Source organism: Populus euphratica, unplaced genomic scaffold, assembly GCF_000495115.2.
Source record: "Populus euphratica unplaced genomic scaffold, PopEup_1.0 scaffold20.1, whole genome shotgun sequence".
Taxonomy (NCBI): Eukaryota; Viridiplantae; Streptophyta; class Magnoliopsida; order Malpighiales; family Salicaceae; genus Populus; species Populus euphratica.
The window spans coordinates 573,338-589,009 of record NW_011499854.1 but is presented as its reverse complement, the minus strand read 5'-3'; the positions used below and the strand labels follow the sequence as shown (position 1 = coordinate 589,009).

Below are 15,672 nucleotides of genomic sequence, written 5' to 3'. Positions count from 1 at the left end.
AGGGGGGGGGGGGACGTGAAATAGACAAAAAAGAATTAAGATATATATGGATTTAAAAATAGCGAGATTAAATATATAATTTCTGAAACCATGACTAATTGATTTGTTTTGCTAAACTATAGTTATATTTAACGCAAGAACTCTATAAATAAAGGTTAAGTGATCTTCAATACAGAGAGAATCAATTTGTGAATAAAATTCCAGTAACTTTGCTTTTGATTGTGTGACAAAATCTTTAAACATCCCCTAAAAGTTAGATCCAGAGCAATCCCCAGAGCTGTTCTGCATCACACACTCAGCATACTCCACACAAAATTTCTTCACTAGAATATGATATACGAATAAAACACATGCACATTCAAAACTTTCCCCTGATTTGCTAAAAAAAAATAGAAAAATAACTTTCCCTTGATAAAAAAGATCATGCTGATCACCTTAGAGAAATTGCATGTCTGACAGCCACATAAGTATCCAGAACCTTTTATAACACCATGGAGCTCCTTCTAACATAGACATGAAGAGCCAAAAATGTCAATTTCTCATCGAAGGATAAAGCAAACTGAAAGGTGAATACATAGAATTAAGTTTTACCTCCTGTGACCATGCCATATATTTTACAGGTACTCCATCTAGCATGCCAGTGGACAGCAAACTTCTGACATTTGAAGGGAAGTTGTTTGAGGGAAGCTTCTTAGCTGTTTTTATGTCATCTTTTTTCTTAGAAACATTATCAGTCACTGAGGTAGCTACATGCGGAGCAGATACACTTGAGTCCACATTTGAATTAACCAATTCATTATCATTTCTTACTTCTGATCTTTGAAAAGAAGGCTGAGCCATCAACAGTTCATAGCTAGATGTAAGCTTCCCTGAGTAATTTGTGTCATCATCATCATAGCCCCCAAAGGATATTATAGTACTCTCTCCCTTATTAAGTGACTGGCCAATTGATAGACTGTTGTTACCATCTTTGTCATAGGTTTGATCCACCGATACCACACCACTATTCCCCTTATTGTAGATGTGCCCCATGTGCCCCATTGAGATGATATTTTCATCCTTTATTGTAGATGTGCCCCATTGAGATGATATTTTCATCTACCTTGCTGTAGGTTTGACCCATAGATATGGTATTGTTCTCACCATTGCTAAATGTGTGACCCATTGGTATGGCATTGCCATTTTCTTTGTATGTTTGACTCATTGATATGTGTTCATCACCCTTGTTACAGGGTTTTCGCATTGAAATAAAAATGTTATTCTCCCTGTCATAAGTACCCGTCGACATGCCATTCTCTTCCTGTTTGTTATAAGCAAGGCCCATCGATATGAGACTTTCATCTTTGTCATAAGATTGAGCAACTGACATGGTATTACGATCCACCCTACTAAAGGCATGCTCCAGTGATGCAGGCATGACATTCTCAGATTCCTTGACCTGGCTAACTTTCACTTTTCTAATCCCGCCATAGTTGAAACCTGATCTTGGATCTTCCAACATATGAGGCATAGATAAGCCAAAAGGGGAATCGTTACCAAATAGATGCTCATCTAACTTCCTCCCTATGCTGTTAATTTTTCCTGAGCTAACTGATGCAATGCTTCTGTCATCGAAATCAACAGCCCTGTTTGTCTCGGAATCTAAAAGCTGTTCGGTGAAATGACCAGAGACTGACTGAAAACTAGAAGCATTGCCCCACGGGGTAGCATTTGTGCTTAGCATTCCTGTAAATAAATTGTTTATTGGAACTCCAATTGCCTGTTTCTTATTGAGAAACGGTTCTGCCTCTCCATCCATCAACCACTGGTGAGAACGCTTTGACTCAATTCTAGAAGAAGAATTATCGTAATTAATTTCACCATCATTTATACACTCAGCACCTTTAACCATCCAAAGACCTTGATTCTGGAAAGACTGTCACATAAATCACTAAGAAATGAGTCCCTACCATGCCAGTAACCTAAGATAGAATAATCAAAAGATCTCCTTGCCAAGAGGGTATCAAATTATGCAATAAAACTAATAGAATCTCTCTTGCTATAACCTAATACTAAAATTGTTTTCGCTGTAGGTATCAATTCATAAAAGCATATCCTTCGCGTGCATGGAAGAAACGGAGAGCAAGTACATTGTAATTTACTTACTACACTCTCTTTTCAATGTCTTTGGTCTTATAATACTCTTTTCCAGTCCAAGCACTCAAACCACTAAGAACCATTTAAGAAAAGTAACAAACATGATTCACTCTATGCTTAAGAAGTTCAGACTTCAGCAGAAACAATTCAAGCATTATCTTATTGCATGATTTAACAAATCAAAAGAAATCAGTCCACCGCTAAAGTCACATATATTATTTGGCAAGAAAAAAGCATACCATTTGCATCTATAACTGTTTTTCTGTCACAATCGAACTTGCCCACTTCAAAAGTTTATCTGCAGAAATACATGTGATAATAACCACCATTATATTGTTAGCGGTAGGAGAGGAAGAAACGCACGCAACAATAACCCACCTTTTCAGGAGATTCAAAAGCAAAGAAAATAAATGAAATCGTAGAGTTTTGAGAAAACCATACGAAGTGTGATTGGAGGTGTAGAATATGACCGGCGAAGATTCAACGGGAAACACGTCAGGTATCTTACGGGTGGGATGGGTGGCGGGATCTATCTATATTAGCATCACAATTACAGAGCAAAAGGAGAAGCTTTTGGGTGTTTTTGAGAGGGGCATTATAAGATGGTGCCCTGCACGATCGCAAAGTCGTGAAGCCCATCTACACTGTACACGTGGACAGGATTCAGGGTTTGTATTTTTGAAAAAAAAAAACGATAGTGATGTAATTGTTTGTGGTGGTTTTCTTTAAAAAAACAAAAAAAAAAAAAAAGTAATTTTTAGGAAATTTTTTTCAGAATTTAAAAACAATATATATATAAATTATTTATGATATATTATTTAAAAATTAATTATTTTTTACTCGAAAATATATCAAAATAATATTTTTTTACTTATTTTTTAACATCAACAATAACCTTTAAATTTTTTTTAAAAAAAAATAAAAAATGATTTTGCACCACAGACAAACAGTGCCTTAATAAGTTGGAGATATAATTTGGAAGGATGGTCTACATTCATCTACTATGATAATATTTTTTTTTAATTGCATCTACTATGATAATATATTTTTTAATTGCATAGAGGTGGTAAGTGTTAACCAATTTTACATGTTTTTAGTTTGAAAAAAAAATAAATGGATATTTTTTAATATTTTCAAATGATTTTGGCATGCTAGTATAAAAAAATATAAAAAAATTTATTTTAATGTATTTTCAAACAAAAAAACTATTTTAAAAAAATATTACACTAGGATTTCAAACCCTCCTTAAATATATTGTGAATTTCATAATCGATTTTACCTTTCCTTGAAATTAAAAGTCATTGCACCCATATTTTGCATGTTTTTTCTTGAACATCCGAGCCTTCTTTCATTTATATGATTTAGCAAAGGGCAATCTCTAAGATGGTTCTATTTTGATAATTTTGTTACTATATATTGTATGGTGATCTTATCTAAATAAACATAATGCTAATGGGAATGCTTCTTCTCCTCCACATCAGGGGCAATCATTCACTCTGACATTTTCCATTGTTCTGCTGCTTTGAGTTCATCAGAATTTTCTATCTTGGCAAAGCCTGATGCTACGTTGAACTGAGAAGGCAAAAGGACAGTGGAACAAGCGGCTGGTACAAAATACTCCCTTGAAGCTCCCTTCGGCACCGGGATTTCCCCCATTTTTTTGCTGTTACTGCACATACGGCTGTTCTTCGTCCACCGTGGGTTTCCCCCATTTTTTGTTGTTACTGCACATACGGCTGCTCTTCCTCCACCGTGGGTTCCCTGGCTGCTTCAGTAGGAAAGTCGCTTTTCCAAATTGTCTTGTCCTAAAATGTATCTGAGGACAGATTGAATAATATAAGGTAGGCAGCAGATGGATGGAAACCTGAATCCCGTTCAAGGTAAATAAATATTTTTTACCTTCAATTTTATTTATGAATTGTTTACGTTGAATTATTAGTTACCAATGTTATTATTTTTTCATAAGTTAAATATTAAATATTAATTACAGCATTGGCAACATATCTATATGGAACCATACTGTCTCGAATTTATTTATTTATTTATTAAATCATCATAAGAGAGCGAAGCAAGCAAGAAAGAAAATGGAATTGTTGACAAGAAAAACATTTAGCTAGCAAAGTGCGTTTACTCACGCGCTCATCAGTTGATGAGCGTTTCCGTGAGATACAAGCAATGGCTATATAGCATCTTGCGGCTGCCTTCTACCGTCCTATCCTAATTATTGACTTTCAGTTGACATCAGTGAAAGGAGCTCTATTAAATGACGCCGCATGATGTTTTGGGATCTTGCTCTCCGCAGGGCTCCACTTTGCTCTCTTCTCTAAATTCCCGTGCTCCTTTGGACTTGCCAAGGCCACTACTGTTCTCCTTTCCTCAATGGATGCCAAGCTAGGTATAGCTGCTATAACTCGTCTTTTAGGTGCTGTCCCGGAATTCTGATCAACCTGCGTTGTTCACAACAAGACCCAGTTCTCCGTTTACAAGTTCAAGTTCTCCAACAATGTCTACTAGTAAATTTAAATTCTGCTAAACAGAAGAATAAAAAAGTGGCCTGACAAAACTCTAGTAATACATAACTAAACTCAGAGAGATTCATTTTTTTTTTTTAAGGAAAAGGTTAGGTAATCAAGCCGTTCTAAAACGTGATTCTTTAAAAAAAAAAATTAATTAGCACTCAACAACAAAGAAGTATACCAGATAATCTTTTGTGAGACACTTCTCGGCCTTGCTTCTAATGTTTGATATCCGATCACCATGGTTTTCTTGTGTTGACTTGAGCTGACCCAGGCACAAGGAAGTAATGGAGTCTATTTCCTTCTTAGTTTCTTGATCCCGCATCATGGAAGCTGTGAAGTAAAAACGAACGATTGAGACACCAAGTGCAAATATCGTTTAGAAGTAGTGACTGGATAATAATACATAGATTATAAAATTACCATCAACTGCAGCCATCACATCACCAATTCTGGCATCAAAATCTGCTTTCATAGCAGAGGATGCAGATAAAAATTCTTGATGTGCAACATGATTTTTATTTACTCTATCCCTGCAGTAGTAAATTTTCAGTTGTGGTTAAAATTCCTAAAGTTGGAAAAAAGAAGGAATGAATACAAAAGATCAGGGAAGAACTTACCTCACAGCAGATTCTATCTCTAGAACAGTACTCTCTTTGGAATTGTTCAAGTATGAATGAGCATTTTCCCATTGTTTCTTAGAATTGTTTGCCTTTTCTGAACTGCATTACATGAAAATATCCAACGTTATTTGACAAAATTATTCAAGGATTTTTTTTTTAATTATTTATTATTTTCATTACATCTCCTTCAATGCCAGGGTTGGACATTTTGTGATAACGCTATGATCAGAACACCTTTTCTGATATACGCTAATTTGACCCATAATTTATTCCCCTCCTCCCCCCTAATGTTGTTCCCACTCTTCAATTTGTTGAATGTGTGTACTCGCAGAACTTTCTTTTGCAGACAGATAGGATTGAAACAAATAAATAAATAAAACTAAAGCATACCATTCTTGGAGGAGATTTTCCATGACAGCCTTTGATTCAGCTACCGAGAATGTATCTTCCATAAAATGTCTTTCCAATTTTTCTAAATATTTACTCAACCCCTCCTTAGCGTTAGATGAAGCATTCTGCATGTTGGATAATTCCCGCTGCAATATCTTATTTTCTCGTACCCTTGTGTCATGGATGTCGCTTGATACCTCTGACACCTACACACAGAATTATAAAACATCAAGCATGCTTCCACCAAATGGTTTGAAGTTAAGGATTGAATAACTCACCATAGCTGTTTTCTTAGAAGTCAATGATGCTAATATTACTGCTATATTTTCCAAAGCTTCCTTTTCTTCTCTAGCAGCCTTCTCCTGTTCAGAAGATGTAGAAATTCATCTTGTAATGTCTCTTCATACCATCCAAACTAATGTTTTACTCTTTTTTTCTTCTTGAGAAAGTGCACTGTAATCTAGTGTAACTTACTTTAAATATCGTCTCAAAATTAGATAGTTGGTCTGATTGTTTGATTTGGCTTTCTTCAAGAAATGCCATGATCTCAGAAGCCCGAAGATGGAGATCATTGTAGAAGTCCACTGATGCCTTTGAAACGGCTTGAGCAGAAGCAAAACTACACTGTAATCCCTGTTATTTTACACAGGTTCAGGAAATTTTGATACATATGCAAGGAATAATATCAATAGCGGAAAGTAGACAATGAAGGGCATCAGAAAACGAACAATTATGCATTACCTTCTCTTGTTGTTGAGTGGAGAGAGCCAGTAGCTGCTTTTGGTCAGCAAGAGAACTATGGATCTCCTCAATAACCTCCTTGGCCTCGTACAACATGGTGGCAAGAAACTGCAAGGGTATTTAGGAAATGGTCATTTTGAATCCAAGATTACCATAACAAATCTTAGAAAAGAATTCTTTTACTATGACTGCATACTTGCTCAACGGTTCTCATTTGAGACGAGATTATAGTATTTATCTGTTGTAAGTCAGATGAAGCTTTATTTTGCATTGTATTGGCAAGTTCGTTCAAGGCTACTACTCCTGAAGCATGTGTCTCTGTCATTTTCTTTATCCTAGTTTCCAAGACTTCTGTTGCCTGGTATTCATGATGAATGTAAAATTATCAACCAGATAAGACCAGTTAAGTGGAGAATATAATATAAACTGAGAACAATGCTCTTGCTCACATCGGTTTTGCTCGCAAGGAATGATTCAACATGTTCTTCCATACATCTTAGATGTTGCCGTTGTTCAGAAACTGACCCCAGGATTGTCTTATGCAGGTCAATTAAACTCTGGTCTAGATGTGAACCAAATGTCAGAACCATGTTTCTATTTTCTACTTCCATCATGTCTTTCTGATCTGTAGAAAGTAAGAACACTTTTACTCACGGTGAAATAGACACAAAAGCTTGTCCAGGCAGTCCACAAACAAAAGACTAAAGTCCAAAGAGCACACAATGTCAAAGTGACTTCAGGGGATAACCAGAAAGAAATAGAGTTCTCTTACCTAATCTGCTAAATAGTGAAGTTATATCCTCTGATGCAGTTTGCAAACCGATGCACAGCTCCTTTGCATGCTCAATTAAAGAATGTTCTGTTTATGTAGTGATGTTATACATGGATGGAAAAAAAACGCTTGGTTTCTGCAAATGATCAATCAATTTACTTACCTGAGGATAGTAGCTTCGAGATGATGATCTCCTTTTCCTTTAGAGTTGAAATGGCTACCCTAAGGTTCTCCTCAAGATCCAACCTTTTGTTGTTACTTTTCTCCAACATCATCTAAAGGAACAAAATGGTGGCAATTAGAATGATGTCCAGAAGAAACACAGAGAGAAGAAAAGAACTACACACATATGGAGAACATAATTACCTTAAAATCCATTAGCTCCCTTTCTACATCAATTTTCTTTTCCTTCTCAGTGAGATAAAGCTCGTTATATCTATCAGCTTGCTGCATTAAGGGGAAGTACATGAAGTCACCTAAATATTAGAGGGAAAAAGAACCACAGAGAAAAGATAGAGACAGCCAGCAAGTTATACATTCTCTCTGAGGCTGAGCTCATTCTCCAATTGCTCTATCTTCTCAATCCTCAACTGTAAGGTATTGAAAAATGATTCAGTCATAATTTGCTAAGCAGAGATGAGAAGAATCAATAATGACAGGTTTCAGGTTTCATAAAATGAATCAGAAGCTCACTGATGATGCACATAAATTCAAAGATTAGGTTGCCCATGTCATGAGTTTCATTTAATAAGGAAACTACTAAGGATATGAGTTTCTGATTCACATGAGAGAACTTAAATATGAGTTTCAATTAAAAATCCACCTTCTTTTCAGCTTCCTCTTGGGCAAATTTCTCATGCGGAACATAAACCCCATTCTTTTCCCTTGCTGCGCGAACATCTGCATTAACGTGGCCATGCCATAATAAGAATTCAAATCCAAGTTTTGCAATTATGATAAATGGACTAAGAACGAGTGTGTCTCATCAGACCTTCTTTCAGCCTTTCAATTTCTAAGTAGAGATCCTTGAGCAATACAGCCTTGGATACTCTCTGGTTTGCCTGCAAGATAAACTTTTATGATTCAGAAAGGGAAAGTAATAAATCAAACTACCATTTCAAAGTGGCAAAAGAAATAGCTAGACAAACCTCTGGTTTGTTTTTTATGCTTTTAGCCCGATATGCATAATCTAGTGTGCTTAGAGTTTCTTCCAGAGCATGAGCAGAAGGGGAAATTGTAGCAACAATGCATGTTTTTGTCCTTCCTCCCAACGAATCTCTTAATAGCCTCGTCAGCTTACTATCCCTGGAAGCAAAATGCAGAAACTCATTAAGGAAATGTGAACGATAGCAGAGAGAGATAAGATATTGGGATGAATCATGAACCTATAAGGTATATGGGGTGAATGTTCCACAAGTGCATTTATAACACGACCCAGGGTTAATAAGCTCTTGTTGATCTCCCCTGCTTCTCTTGCACGACCCTGCAATTTCAAATGCTAATCAAATCTCAAAACTGTTCCATAACTAATTTAAGATCCAATTAATAGGCTGTTAGTGATCTGACATTCTTCTTGCAGCTTATTAATGAAAGTGAAAATTAAAATGTTCAGGAGCCATTCTAAGAATCTAAAAAACAAAAGAAATAGTAAGTATATTAAAGGCTGGAATTCATCCAAAACTGGAGCCTGTGTCCGCTATCCAGCAGATAGCATTGGCCAGAACCTAGTTCCGTCATCGATTGTTCTTCTAACATATGTTTTAAAATATCAATTAAAAACCTCCATGTGGCAATCCAACTTGACAAAGATCAAAGACCAGAATCGGCCATAGAATAAAGCTAAGAATTAAATAGACCTTCCTATCACTATTCCTGATCAGAGCCAACTGCATGCAACACATTCAATAATTTACATATTATAATCCGAAAAACTCAAAACCATTGCAAAAACAAAACTTTCACAGCTGATGGTAGCAAATGATTCCAAACAGTATCTATATTATTAACAAGATGTGTTAAAGGTCCAAACTTTCATTGAAATCATGATTTGGGCAAGCTACTGAATCAGCAGTCAAAATAGATTCAAGAGACTAACAGCTAGTATTTCTTTCCATACCTCTCTTGCACCTGAACGAGAAATATTCTCTGATCCTGCCAAATCAACAAGATTAAGCTTGCCACATTTAATAAGTTCCTCCTCTCCAACAGCTGCTTCTTTTACATGGATGGTGATGGAAAAGACAGAATGGGAGCGACTGTGAGAGTAACGAAATGAATTTAGTAAAGTGCCTTTTCTAACTAGATTCAATTACATTAGCAAAAACAGTAACAATCACCCAAGAAAAGTAGAATTAACCTGCTTCGCTTGTTTAACAATGTATCTGCTGTACGCCTTCTGGCTGCTCCTCGTTCTAAGAGAGTGTAAATTTCGTTGGCACTATATACAGCTTCTTCTTCAAGACCTCTTACAAACACACAACCCTTCCCATCCTCCATCAAAGAAATGGGTTTCTTTTGCCTATCTTCTAAATTTCTTGAAGGGTCTTCTTGAGCTAGTAAATCAGTTATTTCTTCATTGTACAGCTCCAAAAATGTCACTTTGATGCTATAGTCGGCATTTTGGGCCTCCAGAGTATCAAAAATTTGGCGAACTGCTCGTGGAATAACTCCAGCCTCAGCTGGCAAATCCCCACCCTACACAAGTACTTAGAATGAAAATGAAAATATATTTAATTAAAAGAAACCAAATATTAACAGCATGGTCGATTCTTCCATTACCTTATTTCTCTTTCCACCCTCCATTGTAAACGTCTTTCCGGTACCTGTCTGCCCATATGCGAATACTGTGCAGTTGAAACCCTCAAGAACTTCTTCAACAATCGGTGCAATGGCCTGATCATATATTGATCTCTGCTGTGCTTTAGGCCCAAAAACCTGCATGGCCAACGTTTAAAACATAGAATACTAAAAGTTTCGAAAGAAAATCGTAGTTCTCGGATTCGGAGGATCAAAGTGACATGTGATTATTATTGTTACCTTGTCAAAGGTGAAAACTCTATCTACTTGTTTGTTAGATATACTATGCAAGACAGTGACTTCTCTTTTATGCTCGTTGCATGCTATCACCTTGGAGACATTCGTTCTTTGCTCTTCATCACTTAAGGGTCTGAAAAGGAGAATTCTCAATCAAATGGGATTTCTTGCATTGTTTTGATCAAATATTGAACTAATAATTTGCTCTCAAAAAACCCACCTGCATCTTAGTACGACTTGCACGTTCACCTCTTTGTCTTTTTCCTGACGAGCAGAATTCCAGTCGTGGCCTTTCGATTCATGGCGGCGCCTCTCCGGCCGCGGCGTGAGGAAGGGAATTGGAGATGGCATTAAGCCTAACCCTACCTTTCTAGATTGATCAGGAGTCAGCGACATCATATCTCTTCTTTCTTTACAACTGTAAGCAAAATAAAAGAATGGAAAGAGCTTTCTGATTGTAATTTCTTTTCGATCTCTTTTGGATCAAGGATTTTTTAAAAAAAATTGAATCGGGGATTTTTTTTAGGGTTTTTATATCTGCGTTTTCAAATGAGAAACGGCTAGTCCACTTTTTGGTTTTTCTGGGTGGAAAGTTAGGAGGTAGCCGTTCGAGTTTGCGTTTTTCAAAAAGGAGGTGGGGCCTTGTTAAAAATTCAAATCAGGAGCTTGGCTGATGGCTTTCTGTCCGAGTGCGGTATATTTTGAGGCTCCAATTATTTAAGTAATTATTTAAGTGTACTTCATAAGTTTTTCTAATCAAGTGTTTCTTCTTTAATTTAGTGATTACTTGGGAGTATAGTTGGGTTATTTTTTAAAATATTATTTATATTAAAATAGATTAAAATGATTTTTTTTATTTTTAAAATTAACACATTAAAATAATTCAAAATATATAAAAAATTAATTTTTAATAAAAAATAATTTTTAGCAATATAAGTAACTATACTATTTTTATTTTTTTTGCTTCAAAATCTTTTCAATTTGGTTGAATGGAAGTTTCCCAGTTAAAAAAAAGATCTTTTTTTTTTAATTAAATACTTGTACTTCTATTAAAATTAGTTTTTATTTTCAATAATATATTCATTTAGTACAATTCTTGTTAAAAGTTGTTGATTATCATTTAAGTGTTTCCACACAACAGTTTAGAATATTCAAAATTTTCATTTTGAATATTTAAGTTGTTAATAATTTTATTATATGTCAAGAAATATATTTAACAGTTAAAATTTTCCAAATCAATGATGTTTTGAGATTTAATATACTCAATAATGAGATTATTTAGTATTTAAATAATAGTTAATTAAATATTCATGTGAATATTTCTTTCTTCTTGATTCAAAAAATACAAAACTGATGGTAAATATTTTGATATCTACAAAACAGCTCATATAAGTAGGATTTTTAATAATAAAGTTATTAACTTTAAATAAGAATGATAATAAATAAATAAGAGTTTTAAATTTCAAGAATAAAAATATTTTTTTTTATTTTGTGTAGTTAATGATCCAATGACTTAGATATATAATATGAAAGAATAAAAAATAAATTTTTTATATGAATAGTTCAGGATTATTTATATTTCAAGAAGCTTGTTGTTTTAGTGGAGTAGAAGGATCAAAGATTTATATTTACTTGATATTATTAATAAAAGGTAAAAATCTCTTATATATTTATTAGAGAATGATAAATGTTTATTATAAATTATTAATAAGTAATAAATATCTTTTATAGATTATTAATAAGATAAAAATATAACAAGTTAATAAATGTTTATTATAAATTATTAATAAGATAAAAATATAACAAGTTTTTATAATTTTTAATATAATTACAGGTAAAGGGATATAATTATCCTTGACATGAATAGATCATATTAATAATTTTAAAATAAGACTCTATAATTCTGACATGCATCTCTAAAACTAATTTGGTCTAGCTTGTAACCAAGCTAGGAGAAATGAGTTTTGTAATTTATTAAACATATAGTATATTGGACCTAACTAGGTGTTAAATATAAGTATATTAGATCTAATAATTTTACAAATCTATGATATCTTGAGCCCAACTCATAGCTAAATCTAATATAATAAGTTTGATAATTTGTTAAGCTCATAATTTATTGAGCTTAGTTTGTGGTTGAATTTAAATATATTGGATTTGTCAATTTACTATATTTATAATGGCTGAACTTAAATATATTGAATTTGACGATTTACAAGATCCATGATGCTTTAAGCTCAGCTTACTTTATCAAATTCATAGTACTTTAAATTTTATCTATAATCAAATTTAAATATATTGGATATGAAAATTTATTAATTCCATAATATTTTGAACTTAACTCAAAATTTATTATAATTTTAAATATTAAATTTATAATTTTGACAAACCCAAGCTTGATTAAATTATCACTTTATTATAGGTTTGGGGTTTTTCAGTGAATAAAAATATTGAATCTAATATATCAACTCATCACTTACCAACAAAACTGAACACATTAAATGAACATGAACACCCTCGTAGCTCAACTTTTTTAATAATTGAGTTTTGACCAAGCTATTTCGAGGACTAACTAAAGCCCTTCAACGGAGGAAGCAGCCAATCCTCGTCATCATCAAATGCTTCTTTTACTTGCTCACCACAACAACCAATCAAAGCATTAAAAAGCAACATTGTGAAATAATTTTTTCGATAAAATTTATGGATACAAAAGGGGGAAAGATTTAAAAAATGATTTCGATGGAAAGTCTTTTTAGGATGGATTGGTAACTTGTTTCTGTTTGATTTTGCGCAGAAATCACGTTTCATGATTTTTAAGTTTTTTTATTGATTTTTTTAATTTTTTAATTTTAATATCAAAAATATTTTTTAAAAAAATTTATTATTTTTATATATTTTTAAATAAAAAATATTTAAAAATATAATCATACTCCTAATGACTAACACATATATTCAGCATCTGCCATTAAAAAAAAAAAAAAAACATTTCAGCCAAATTTTTCCCTTGCCAATCATGAGTGTTCTGAATAGATTGCGTGGATAACTCCCGAGCTGTGACTGCCCTACCATGGTCTTTTACATGTGTCAAAAACAGTCGAGGTAGTCAAATCATCCCCTGTACCAGAAAATTATACAACCCATAACATATTTGGAGCATGTCCGAGGAAAAATAATATTTTAAAGAGTTAAATTAATAAAATAATATTTTAAATAATATAAATAGTGTTTTTTTAGTATGTATACATTTAATGAAAAAAATTCATCTAAAAATCTAATTGATAAAAAAATAGGTGCTTTATTTTTTAATAGGTTTGATGTTTGTTTTACACGAATATATTTAATTGATTTATTTTTTTTGTTAGCTCTATTTTATTGATTTTGATTTTTTTTTATATATATATAAATAATACTTGTGAGAGAAAATATTTTTTTTTGACATTTTATTTACTATTTAGTATTCCTTCTTAACAAGCATAAAAGAAAAAATTAATATTTTTTATTTTTTAACTTATTTTTATATTTTAAAAGTATTTAAAAATAATAATTTTTTTTATTATTTTGTTTTAAATTAATATTTTTTAATATTTTAAAATTATTTTGATGTGTTAATATTAAAAATAATTTTAAAAAATAATTTTAATTAATTTTTAAATAAAAATTATTTTAAAATATAATAACAATCATTCTCTTAAACATTCACTTGAAAATCATCAGGTCAGCGTAGCTGATATACCTTCAATCGAGGGATAACAATGCATCACATGCATTATGGGCTCATGGGCTTGTACTTTTGCAATCAACCGGCGTTCATACATAAAAGATTAGGAAGTCCTAACCTCTAAAGAATCGCTTGTACTTTTAAAATGGATTTCCAAGATACTTATCCACTTGCATTTTAAATAAACATATGGCTAGAAAAAGAAATAAAAAGAAAAATGTGAAAAAAGAAAAAAAAACTTGTAGCTATTTAGATTGTATTTAACATTAATAGCAGATGTTATTTTTTTTAAAAAAAATTGTTTAGAAATAAATTAAAATAATATATATTTTTTATTTTTTAAAATTTAGATTTAATTAACTTTAGAATACTAAAATGATTTTAAAATAAAAAAATTCAAATTTATTTTAAAAAACGCAGTTATCCCGGGCAGACAACCTTAAAACGTAAAATTACAGTAGCTTTAAGCTCCATTGTGGCTCGAATCTTTACAACCAAAAAGGGAAAGAATAAAAACCAAACTAACAGAAATAGAAACTGAAGAATTAATTCTGACAAGCAAAAACAAAAACAAAAACAAGCATAAACAATTCCAAACAAAACTCAATTCATACAAAGCATGCACGGGAGATACCTCGATGGGAGAGAAACCCAGAAGAGGTGGCAATTAATAGTCAACAGTCAACACCAGTTGCTCGTTGTAAATCACAGCAAAATTCACGGAAACCCTACCTATAAAAATTTACATATATGAGAAAGCAAATGCTTAGCAGAAAACTAAAAGATGCACATTTTCCAGCAAAATTTAACCAAACAGCTCCGGAAATTGAATCCTCACACGTTTATAAAATACAATATTTAGTTAAAAATTTTAAAATCTAAAAAAAAAAAAAGAAACCTCCCTTCAGCTATCGACGCAGCAACCACCACCACTAGTGTCGCCATCTTTTGACCTTTCCCTGAAATCAAAGTGCCTCGATGACCACCATAACCAGCAACAAAGCATCCCCAAGTCCACCATCGCTGGGATCCTCCTCTTCTAGTGGAGTCAGTGCCTCAAAATTATTTGCCATCGACATCGATTATTCCTTGAAAAAAAAATCTGTGATGCGAATCTGAGCATGTTTCATCATATTGTTGCTTTTGCGGTTGTTGGATGAAGAGAGAAGAAGAAAGTTGATGGCAAAAAGGGAAGGGCATGAAACGAAAGAAAAAACCCAGAACACCATATTACAACAACTAAGCACATGATAGAATTAAGAGTAAGGAAACAATTACACTGTTAAGATCTACAGCAACATGAGTCTGTGTTTGCAGTGAATCCCTGATTTTTTTAAATTTAATTCAATCTAAAATAAATAGAATTTAGTAGCTAGAGTGCCCTTAAGATCACTATATCTATCAGTCATTCAATTCTTTTGTTACAAAGTCCTCAGGGATCAAAGCAGACATAAAAGAACCCCGACACTATAGCTCCTAAACCACAATAAAGCTTTCGTTATTTGTAGTAAAGCGCAGGGATGATAATTTAACCTGAAGCAATCTAAGCGGATCAGATGAGATTTTTTATAATCACATTACTCAATGGGTAATAAATAAGGATATTGTGAATACTGATCCGTGACAAGCAAGCTCTCTCTCTCTGTGGGTGGATAACATATTATTTGTCTGATTATTTTTTTTAGATGAGGTCGAGTGTATTTGACAGTATAATAGTGATTGTTTTTCAAATAATTTTTTATA

At 33.0% G+C, this 15,672-nt stretch overlaps 2 protein-coding genes across 6 annotated transcripts in view; both read right to left on the bottom strand.

Moving 5' to 3' along the window:
- LOC105122486 (uncharacterized) overlaps positions 1 to 2,739 on the bottom strand; it is a 4,095-nt gene extending 1,356 nt beyond the window's left edge. The window contains exons 1-5 of one of the 5 annotated variants that reach the window (XM_011021605.1): positions 2,515 to 2,739; positions 2,376 to 2,434; positions 1,073 to 1,915; positions 592 to 1,032; positions 435 to 503 (exon numbers count right to left, since the gene is read on the bottom strand). In XM_011021605.1, the coding sequence (XP_011019907.1) occupies positions 435 to 503; positions 592 to 1,032; positions 1,073 to 1,915; positions 2,376 to 2,384 (1,362 nt within the window). In that variant the 5' untranslated portion in view covers positions 2,385 to 2,434; positions 2,515 to 2,739. The remainder of the gene's footprint in view (positions 1 to 434; positions 504 to 591; positions 1,033 to 1,072; positions 1,916 to 2,375; positions 2,435 to 2,514) is intronic. The other 4 variants (XM_011021604.1, XM_011021606.1, XM_011021608.1 and 1 more) reach the window with 4 other exon arrangements.
- Positions 2,740 to 4,201: 1,462 nt separating this feature from the next.
- On the bottom strand, positions 4,202 to 10,794 carry LOC105122484 (ATP binding microtubule motor family protein). The gene is made up of 23 exons (XM_011021601.1): positions 10,432 to 10,794; positions 10,215 to 10,344; positions 9,957 to 10,112; positions 9,535 to 9,872; positions 9,295 to 9,433; positions 8,564 to 8,661; positions 8,327 to 8,483; positions 8,170 to 8,239; positions 8,002 to 8,078; positions 7,715 to 7,768; positions 7,545 to 7,625; positions 7,342 to 7,453; positions 7,179 to 7,265; positions 6,856 to 7,031; positions 6,603 to 6,764; positions 6,407 to 6,514; positions 6,140 to 6,298; positions 5,944 to 6,027; positions 5,666 to 5,871; positions 5,273 to 5,374; positions 5,076 to 5,185; positions 4,834 to 4,985; positions 4,202 to 4,583 (listed from the first exon to the last, which is right to left on the bottom strand). The coding sequence occupies exons 1-23, from the start codon at positions 10,608 to 10,610 to the stop codon at positions 4,368 to 4,370; spliced, it is 3,153 nt and encodes a 1,050-aa protein (XP_011019903.1). The 5' UTR covers positions 10,611 to 10,794; the 3' UTR covers positions 4,202 to 4,367.
- Positions 10,795 to 15,672: the final 4,878 nt, after the last annotated feature.

What these genes read in the sequence shown, in the direction of transcription:
- LOC105122484 (XM_011021601.1), bottom strand. Translation starts at nt 10,610, where the DNA reads ATGATGTCGCTGACTCCTGATCAATCTAGAAAGGTAGGGTTAGGCTTA. An exon ending in TTGTTAAACAAGCGAAGCAG is followed by an intron (nt 9,434 to 9,534) that starts GTTAATTCTACT and finishes TTACTCTCACAG; the next exon opens with TCGCTCCCATTCTGTCTTTT. An exon ending in CTTCTAAGAAAACAGCTATG is followed by an intron (nt 5,872 to 5,943) that starts GTGAGTTATTCA and finishes TTCTGTGTGTAG; the next exon opens with GTGTCAGAGGTATCAAGCGA.